The sequence below is a fragment of the Saccoglossus kowalevskii genome, chromosome 19 (genome assembly GCF_978046115.1).
Source record: "Saccoglossus kowalevskii chromosome 19, keSacKowa6.1, whole genome shotgun sequence".
Taxonomy (NCBI): domain Eukaryota; kingdom Metazoa; phylum Hemichordata; class Enteropneusta; family Harrimaniidae; genus Saccoglossus; species Saccoglossus kowalevskii.
In genome coordinates, this window is record NC_140659.1 from 16,506,539 (window position 1) to 16,517,559 (window position 11,021).

General features: G+C 37.6%; 1 protein-coding gene across 1 annotated transcript; it reads right to left on the bottom strand.

Annotated features, from left to right (window-relative positions):
- Positions 1 to 230: 230 nt before the first annotated feature.
- LOC100374859 (uncharacterized) lies at positions 231 to 9,168 on the bottom strand. Its single transcript, XM_002731596.4, has 2 exons — positions 8,845 to 9,168; positions 231 to 1,897 (listed from the first exon to the last, which is right to left on the bottom strand). Exon 2 carries the CDS (start codon positions 1,829 to 1,831, stop codon positions 476 to 478), a length of 1,356 nt encoding a protein of 451 aa, XP_002731642.1. The 5' UTR covers positions 1,832 to 1,897; positions 8,845 to 9,168; the 3' UTR covers positions 231 to 475.
- Between the last annotated feature and the right edge of the window lie 1,853 nt (positions 9,169 to 11,021).

The following is an 11,021-nucleotide window of genomic DNA, read 5'->3' on the forward strand; positions in this document are numbered from 1 at the left end:
GTAGAGTAGAGTAGAGTAGAGTAGAGTAGAGTAGAGTAGAGTAGAGTGGAGTGGAGTGGAGTGGAGTGGAGTGGGGTGGGGTGGAGTGGAGTGGAGTAGAGTAGAGTAGAGTAGAGTAGAGTAGAGTAGAGTAGAGTAGAGTAGAGTAGAGTAGAGTAGAGTAGAGTAGAGTAGACGGTCAAAAGTAAAGATAAATTACAAGAAAGAGAAGACAGATGAGATAGTACATATTTTCAAAGTAAAGTAGAGTTGGAATAAATGAGGATAAGAGAGGAAAAAGAAAAAAGAAAAGAAAAGATATTAGAGAATTAAAAGAAAGACAGGTATTTGAGAGAGAGAACACACAGCAAAGAGAGAAGTTAAGTAAAAGTAATTATCTGCCATACGGTTTGTTTGATATCGAGTCTGCATTTACATAGGTGTTATTATGCTCATGTTCAAGCAATTTGATTTGTGTCTCTATTTACTACAAGCTTCATAAATCATCAGTTTCGTCTACTGATTTAGGATTCCAGATTTTCGGACCACATACTGGCTTAACAGACCTTGAACGACGATGAGCATGGTTAGGCGTGTTAAACTTTCTTGCTGTCATTCTCACTGGTTTCAGGTGCTCTTGTTCGGGGGAAGCCTGTTCTTCATATTCATCATGATGGTAAAAATCCCCGTGGTCTTGTACATCGTGTTGCTGATCATCAAAGTAATTGGGATTCCAGGATTTCGGTCTTGAATTATAGTCACGGGCAATTTGTTTTGAGTGGCGCGTTCTTGGCAGTGTATGGTATTCCGTTACATCTGAATGTGTCGTATCTTCATAGGATCCACACCAGCCTTGTGGCTTGACATTGAAATCATTCACATATGGTGTTGCACCTAGTCGTAAACGGGGTGCCGATGTGATCCTTGGTGGAAGATTGAAACTCACATGGCCACTGCTTGGTTCATCGGGGGTCGTTCTTACCCAGGGTTGGTATGCTTCATCCCGCTCAGCTTTGGTGCGTGCTGCTGTTTTCAGGTTGCTGGCCAGCATCAGATCAATTGGCTTTTTAGAAGGCATGAATGCACTCTCGACTGATCCAACTGGATTCTCTTCTGCAGCTTGCCATGGTGTCTTCCTATCTCTGGGCTTGGACCTATGTGCATCCACATGAGTTATTGTTTGTGGAGTTGGGTAGTAGCCAGTACCAATGTGAGGTGGGGGAGAGGCAGATCTTTGACGTGTTTGCTGTAACATATTCATCCTTTTCTGCGAATAGTAGTGAGTAGGATTAGCTACATTTGTTTCATCTATAACAAATGCTTCAGATCTTTTCTTCAATCGGTCAAACATCACGGCACCACGTGCCTTTTTTCCAGAAGACTGGATGACAAGCTCACGACTTTTAACTATAGAAGCAGGCGGGGACTTTGAACGGCGATGCTTTTCGGAACCAGTGCGTCTAAACGTGTTAGTTACACCATTTTCTTGATGGGGATTGCGGTACTTCGTCATAACATGGCTGTAACTCTTGGCTGGAGCTGGCTGGTCCTGTGCTACGGCCCATGGTGATGACCATGGCTTCATAGTCGAAGGCAATTCAACAAGCCCGGTATCTACGTACTGGTCCAACAGAGTCTTTCCAGGACTTGCTTGTATTGTACTCAATCGAGGAACAGGTTCAATCTCTGTTGGGGACATGTCTTCTGGTGATAGACATTCTTCATATGATTGATCCCGGAAGTCTGGATCATGCTGGCGTTGTCTGACGTACATCCTGGTACCTTTGGCAGGTAAATAACCCGTGAGTTCAGCTATACTCCTTTCTCTTGCCTGGATTGGTGTTACAAGCATCTTTATGCGCACCACGGGTAGTATTTCAATATTAGTTGGGATAACTACTCTGTCATCTGTCGAAATCTGCAATTAGATAAGAAATATGAAAATAATTATATGGATAAGCTGTAACAGTATCAAACAACAACAAACTTGTTCCAATCCTTGCATGGATACTCCAGAGGACCTCTGCTACGGTAGTGAGAGAAAGATACATGAATCTCCGGGAAGCTACATGTATTATATGGAGACTGCTTTTAGGATGTGTATGCATAGTGTATGACCAAATTTGATTATAGTCCAATGAATGTTCAGGCTTTATTTTCTTTTAATTCTGTTCAATTAATATACTTTGCAATGGTGTTATACGTCATCTAATCACCTGAGTGTATTGATATTTAAAAAACTGATGCCATTGCGGTAGTACATGAATGGTGGAATGAAAATGAAAGGGGGGGTGGTCGTCGTGCCACGTATTGTTGGATGTGGCACTCGTGGCCGCATACTCAACGCGTGTATTGTTGAACTTCGAACACGCGCTGCGCAACGACCGCCGCCCTTTAAATAAATAGTGAACTGTCTCTAGGTCCTTATGTTTCGTGTGTTTCTGACTCAACACCTCACAGTAACAATCAACCTAAAGCAAGTCTTAATATATCGAAGTTTCAAAGTCATCAGAAAAAAAATATATAAGTAATATGGTATATTTAGGAAAAAATATTAATCTTTACACACTACTGTATGTAGCCTAATTACTGGTTGGAGTTTATTGTCATTGATATATATTGATAGAATGTATTGGTTACTTTACAAACCTGTGAAATGAAAATATAAGAAATATCCCAGCAACATCAAAATATAAAAGCGGGAGGGTCGTCACCTGCGCACGCGCGGGAATTGAGTCCCAAGCGATAATAACAACACAAACTAAGCACGCAAAGGCTCATGGGTAGACGCTTGTTTGTAAAAAAAAAAAAAATAACACGCTATGCATGACCACCTGACGCATGCGTAAGTGACGACTCCCCCGCTTTAAATCTAGTGAATAGTTATCCTTATGCAATGTACAGAACAGTTGATTAATATTACCCAGGTTTTATTGAAAGTCAAACAAGAATCAGACCTAGCCAAATCACCAATAACCTCACTATGTGCAATGAACAGTTTGTAACTTAATATTCCACTTCACAGTAGATAACGGTTACTGACGCAACACCGAGAAATCAAGTAAGGTCGAGACAAGGCTATTATAGACGCACTGTGTTCCATTATAAGCCATGGGTAACCAAATATTCTACAGAAACTTCGGTTATCACAGCAGATAACAGTTACCGACATAATGTTGAGCAACCCAACAATCCAAGCCACAGGGACAGGGGTTGTCGCGCTATACACATCAAATAAATCGCAGGTCATATTTATACAATTATTAATACATGGAAAACACACCACAATGTAACATATATGTTTATATATAAATTTGATGTTAAGTGGACAACAAAGTTCCCCAAATATTGAAGCCACAAAAAATTGTATTACGGACATTTTGAAAATTTACTATGATAATTGGTGAGGATAGTTTTATTTTGATAACTTTGTGTGTTAAAAGTCATTATAATGTGATAAATTTATTTTTGTCTTCCTAGTACCTGGGCATAGGAATATACATGTGAGTTGTTAATGTTATTTAATATTTGTTTTGTTGTATATTTAGACGTGTTCGCGTTAATGATTCATCTGAAATACAATCTTTGTAAATCACAATATGGAAGGGATAACTATGCAAAATATGTTTCTCTAATCACGTGTTCGAGCAAGGTTTTTTTTTTATCTGTATCAACTATATTTTTTCTATACTTAGTTACACAGTTGTGTTTTATAACTATTTTCAGAATGTGTTTCCTGTACAGATTTAATTTATTCAAACTTGTCATCACCCAAGAGGTAATTATACCCTTTACATGTTGTATATGCTTCATGCATAAAAATGCGTATGCATGCTTTGAAATGCGTAATATATACGTCATCATTTTTCACGCTCGGGCGACCATTTCCCTTCATAGAAATGACGTCATATTAAACATGAATGGAATTTAGATGGCTCCCGATACACAGTCGATTATTCGTACACGCATTTCCCATAATGCGATGTGGTAATGATGACGTAGTAAAAAGTATCGTGCGCCCGTTCTTTGCATGTCGCACAGCAGTAAAATAGGTATGCCTGAAGAAATTGCGTGAAAAATGGGTGTTGGTCAAAGTTTACATCATCCGAACCTCCAAAACTCGGCGTTCAGTGTATTACGACTACGTGGACATCAGCCAACTCTCGTACACGTTCACAAGAAATCGACACCGCACAAATGTTATCTGATTATATTAACAATCCAAACGCAATTATACAAAATAATGTCTTCGGGTGCATGCTGTACTTATAGTATATTGACCTTAGTTGTCTGATAAAACAACGATAATATTATGTTAATGAAAGAAATGTATCACGAATGTAAAATGCTTTCTTGTTTAAACAGGTACAAACATGCGATCCTGTAACCCTGCTGTAGTTGTTTTTACATCACGTACGCTATCTAATTCCTGCAGCCTGTGGAGAATTATGTAAACAATTTCCGATAGTCATCCAGTACGTTATTTAGATATTGTCCGCCCGTAGGGCATTATCCAAAACATGCAATCTAGGAAACCCAAGCGTCGCCGATGATTATCATAAGGGATAGGGATTTTAAAATTGACGAATTCGGACGTTTTCAGATAACAACAAAATTGTCTGGGTGACGCCGGCATACGATCACACACGTCAAAATAGATTAATAGTGAATAACCATTGCCACAAAAAAACAACCACACCAGACGTGTCTCAGGCAATACGGACGGTATTGAGATTCAGAATGCTGATAATTGAAAATGACAAGTTGAGGCATCATAGTAAATTTTCCTGTGGTACAGGTCAATGAGTTCATGCAATGGATCAATCATAATTCAGCTTCGTGTATTTAATAAATTAACCTTTTAAACGTGTTGTTATGTTTTGTGTGCCACATAAATGCGTGAAGCGCGACCGAATGTGGCCTTTCATATAAAGGTTATGAGTGAGACATTATAGGACAACCGGTAACAACCGGTTTACATGATCAAATTTATCTGATCAGATTTAGCTGTTCAAATAAATCTCATATCTGCTCATTTTTTTCACCCCCCCCCCCTTTGGGGGGGGAATCGACAGGTTTATTTCATCAGATTATTTTGATTACCCAAACTGAATTAGATAACTCAGAATCAGTAAAATAAATAAGGTTAAATAAATATGTAAACCGGCCTTAATGCATCCAATCTTGAAATTAAACAGTTTTGCATCCGCTACTATATTGTTAAAGTCGTCAAAAACAATACATATATAATATATAATATTTAAAGGGCGGTGGTCGTCGAACCGCGTCGTGTTCGATATGGAACTCATAGTGACGTCAGTACACAACGCGTGTTGTTTACTTGAAATTCGAACACGCGCTGCGCGACGACCAATAACGCTACCTTCACTGTGAAATAAATCACGACTGGCAACCTGATCTAGTAACCAATGTGATTAAAATAAGATCCTATGTAGGGCCCTTTTTTCATATATTTTATTTCATGTGAATTTATTTGTTGGTATTGTTTTTTTTAAATAAATTCGAATACAATAAAATATATGAAAAAAGGCCCTACCTAGGATCTTATTTTAATCAGAATGCCTAATAACAAGTGGCATGTAAGTCGAGAAAGCTCCGCTGTTGCATGTGTTTATTTACTGGAACTAGATTGTTTTAAATTCTCGTATATAACCATCATGTGATGGTCACGTATTCAGGCAATCGGACTAGCAGTTCTCAAGAAGAAGTCAAAAAGCCCATTTTTATGACAAAAAGATTCACCAAAATTAGAGAATTATGCAATCGGACTAATGACAAAAATATTCACCAAAATTAGAGAAAATATAGTCAGGAAAGGAACAAGTCTTAGGTAAGTTTAGTCGAGGAAACTACACATACAAAAATAAAGCAATTGGACTAGCGGTTTTCAAAATACAAAGAGTTCATTAAAATAAGAAAGTTGAAGATATCATCACTAAACGAATAAATCCGAGTGAGCTCCCCGAGGTACATATATATAAATATCAAAGACAAAATCGTAAAAATTGAAGATATCGTCAAAGAATGAAGAAATCTGAGAAAGGTCCATCCGAGGTACATATACATATACATAAGCATCAAAGCAATAGGACTTGCACTTTTCAGGAAGTAGTTGAAAATGTAAAAAATAGACGCGCATGCCGTAAAAGAGTTGACGAGGGCAGACATCGACGGACGAAGTCAACGGCGGAGCTAAAACATGCTACACATGGAAATGTTTCAAACCGATCGATGGATCTGTCATTCCAGCCCATGTGATGGTATGTGATGGAGTGATAACAGGTGCTTGTGCATTGCACGTAATTTCTTTAATTCCGTCGCTTTCAGTGGTCACTTATTTGTCGCGATGTAATGATAATTACCTAACAAGTTAGGTAACAGTCTCTAGAGCCTCAGTCTCTGCGTGTTTACCACGAACATGGGTGACAAAGTTATTGGGATAGGCGTACTAAATAGTATAGAATATATCAGTAATGAAACATTGACCAAAAACAACAAAAAAGTCTGCACTTTGCACTCAGTCGTTGACGGAGGTTTACAGTCTTACATAAATCACTACATAGAGGCCATCTATGCTTCTCTACGGGATATATCTCAAGTGTTCCCATCACATTACAATTACCCGTGTTTACGAGACTGCCTGTGGATGTACAAGTCAGTGCTATATAATGTCGTACTGTACTCTCGGTACAACAAACCGGTTTCCGTCATCTTGATAAATAATTATAAATCTGTCAATTCGAACTGAAACGAGAAGATTCTATTTGCCAATTGCATAAAATTAGAACGTTTTCAAATGACGTCATTGCGTAATGCGCTCGTTGATTGGCTGGTTGGTTTCAATTTTCATTGGCATAATAAGATGAAGGGAAAGGAATTTTATATATTGTAAACAGAATTGTATGTGCGAGTTTAACCCTAGACTCTAGAAAAAGTCTATGGCTTAATATAAATGGCCACTGCGTTTAAATGAACTGTGCCGTAAATTCGAAATATGTGATTGGACACTTGTTAATACTTCGCATGCCACAAGTATGTAAACTTACTTGCAGTCTCAATTTGATGACGTGGACACATTAATATCTAGTACGGCGACCTCGTATTAAAGTTAAATCGGTAACACACTTTTCAAGTTCAAATTTGAGACTTTTAAGATTAAGGTTTTTTTTCAGCTACATGTGCGAAAATAAATAACATGTAATGCACTGAACACTGTATAAAATACGCAGTCTCTTGAATAAAAAGTGTAAAATGTTTAATATTCGGAGATTTCGCGTATATTTATATACATAGATTTTTCCTCAAAATAAACACTGCACGAAGTAAACGTTTATGAAAAATACGTCATACATATTCTCATAGCAACAAAGCCATTCCCTTTATCTTTGTAAATATTTATAATTTTCGTGATTTTAACTGAAATGGCTGATTGAAAAACATTGGAAAGTTTTTAGATGACGTAGATGTGCTCATTGATTGGCTGGTTGATTCGTCACGGTTCAAATTAAAATTTGTACATCATATTTTTAAAGATGAAGGGAATGCCTTTGTTGCGCTGAGTGTATACCACCTGGGTTTGAGTCGATAGTTGATATTTAAGGCAATGTCAGTAAAGTCACTGTGCACGTATGCAACATTAGATATAATATGTGACACACGCGTCTTTGACAACCATGACTATTTTCAACATAATGTCAGTCCCAAGGGAAATACCATTCTAGATTTAGGGGTGGCGGCGTCAAGTCACGCGGCGATCTGTTGATCTGGAAATTTCGCATCATAACATCGCAACACTGGTACGCAGTTTTGTAGCCATTACAGGTTGTTTTTCTTAGGATCAAAGTGCTCTCTTTACCATTAATGATGTAATTTTTGCAGATAATAAAGAAAGTACTTGACATTAAAACACAGTCCTTAAAATATTTGAATCGTAAAATGTGGATGTTTTCACAATCGCCGCCGGTCGAATATGTGAATGTGGTAGATGGTGTCGAAAACTAACACTAATTGTTTAATGCAACTGTAGAATGTCGATGCGACTGTCCTGTAGAGGCCCGTCGATGTACGGCGTAAATCAGGCAGCGAATGTGTCCGGTCTGTGCGAGAAAGAATCGTGAGCCAAAAATACGTCTATAAGACGGAAGCGTGTCGCCGCACAGTATTATTAAAACTGTCTAATAAAATAAACAACATCCCTATCATCACCTACGAAGTAGCCATCAATTACTATAATAACAAAGATACACCAGTTAAAACAAAGACATCGCTTACTGGAACATGATGTGTGCACGTAATATCCACACTGCGGAGGCCCTTTATTTGTGCACACAGCTTTGTCTGGAGAAACTGTGTTGCATCGATCTTGACCTCAGCTGTTTTCAATCATATATCGCTTGTATTAATTAAAATATTTCTAAGCTCTCTAATGATATCGTTACTTGCTTCCGTTTTGCGCGTGTTTAAATGGAGTTTAAGTGGCGGAATGTCTTATCGTAAGTAAGGTGTTAGGTAAACAACACTCTATTTGCAAATGTGCGCAAACATCTGAAGACGCCCAGGTTAAGAAAACAAACTAATTGGGCAGTCGCATCAAACAAAGTTGAGGAAAATCGCAAAAAAAAACACGATGGAAATTATCTGAAGACTAGTAGAAGAATGCAGATAAGAATTTGAGGAACGCGCACTAACTTATGGTTGCAAGCAGTACAACACATACTCGGCCAGACCGTGCAAGGGTGAGGAAACGACGTAACTTACTGCAACTATCCAGCGATATTAACCAAATAATCACATACTTACACACCAATGATTCACGCAATGACTAATCCGGATAATGGTACTTACCGGGGATGTATTACGCTATATTCTAGCGAGATCCGATCGTCTCTGAACGACAGCGTAGATATCCCATGCGCCCCTAACAATTACCCACAATCCATCGCGGCATAGTCCACTTTTGACGTCGGTAGTGTAACTCTAGGAGGGTGTTTGCCTTCTGCACCACAGAGAAAAATATGCTATGAATTTTCCACCGTTCATTAACACGGGGAAAAATATATTAATAAGTTGAAAGTGCTGCGACTTCAAACTTGGTGATAATGCACTCATCACTTTCTTAGATGGATCTAAACGCTTGGCATAGCAACTGGTGCTGGAGGCAGTGGTATGACTGTTGCTAGGCTGGAAATAAAATGGCCTCACTGACGCTTCACGATTAAGAGATGGGACGGACCATTCGACGGATAGGGGATACAAAAGATTCCGCGGCTCTCTCTCTACGTTAAAATATGTAGTAACATATTTAAACTATTCGAACCTTACCCTTTCAGAACTCCGTTCGATTTAACTCAATATGACAACAGTGACAACTTGATCTGTTATTAATTTAATTATTTTAAAATTGTAGTAAAGTTTCAATGCTTCCATCATGCACCACGAATGATAATTGTAGTAAATATAGTCACAGAGAAAAGTACAAAATTTAAATTGATATTAAATCAATCACAATATTCTTTTAAAGGCATTGTGTAGAAATGGTGATGGTTTGAAGATCAATTCACCTTTCCATTGAGTTCTGCGCGCGTCAATCAAATAACATTCTGACCAATAACGTCGTAGCAGCTCATCTCAAAACTCCGTCAAGCAACGTGTTGTTGTTGCCAGTCACTAGTAAATATTCAGTCAGACATTATACTTTCAATTTTCAACTTTCGTGACAATAACCCATCTTTAAAGCGGGGGAGTCGTCACCTGCGCATGGGTCAGATGGCCATAGCTTGTCATTGTTTACAAACAAGCGTCTACCCATGAGTCTTTGCGTTTTTAGCGTGTGTTATCGTCGCTTGGGACCTCCTCCCGCTTTAAACGATTTAACATTCGTTCACTATATGTCGCCGAACGATATGAGTTTATTACGAGAATACCGCAATGTATGCATGAAGGCAGTACGGTCAGATGTATAATAATTGCAGATATGACGAGATCTTTCCCACATAGAAAAGTAGTTCCGTCGGGACCATATGTTTTTATCAATGCTGTAAACAACAACATAAAATAGCACTATGCTATAAAAATTATAGAATTCTAAATATCCATTTTTATACCAGCAAACGACCTTTAATATACCGTGAATACGAGTTGTATCGGAGAAAGAATCTCCGCGAATTACCCAGAATGCTATAGGTGTTGCACTCTTGTGAACATTTGCTGAATATTTGAAGGGCATAATATTTTGAAGTAATTTTCTGTCGCAATAATAGTAATTTTATTTGGTTTAACAGTAGACACAATACCTGCTAAAACAATTTTAAGTAACCCCAGGCTGTCAGATAAGTTTCATAAAAAATCTTAAAATAACTGAGGAGAACGAACTATACATTATGTCACACATTTGTACCAAATTTGAACAACATTTGTATAAGTGTATCTCAGAAACGGGTAGAACATTTTCCTCATGACTCTGTTCTCTCTTTCAGCTTGTCTTTCACATTCTGGTCTTTAATTCTTTCAAGAAGTATCATGGCTTTCTGAACTTGAAAAAAAATGGACATAAGTCGGTCATTTTGAATCAAGTCACTGAACAAAATGACGTGTATCAGTGATGTCAATGCCAAGTTTCAAGGGAATGAGAGTGGTTGATGGTAGGTTCAAATGTTGTTTCTTGAGACTAAAATGGATTCCAATAATCTGGCAAACGAAACAAAAAACAAATCGGCGTATATATGTATCATATTATGACTTGTCTACGTACAAACAAAATCAGTCTATGCATGTCAGAGAAATTTCAGAATAAATAAATAAAAAGGACAACCACGAAAAAAATAGTCGTAAAGCGGTAATTGGTAATTATTTTACCGTATATATATATATATATATATATATATATATATATATATATATATATATATATATATATATATATATATATATATATATATATATATATATATATATATATATATATAGCATACGTAGTCGTTCAATGAAATACGTAAAACTGAAGAGATTGTTTCACGACAAAT

Coding starts and splice junctions, on each gene's coding strand:
- LOC100374859 (XM_002731596.4), bottom strand. CDS start 1,831: ATGCTTGTAACACCAATCCAGGCAAGAGAAAGGAGTATAGCTGAACTC.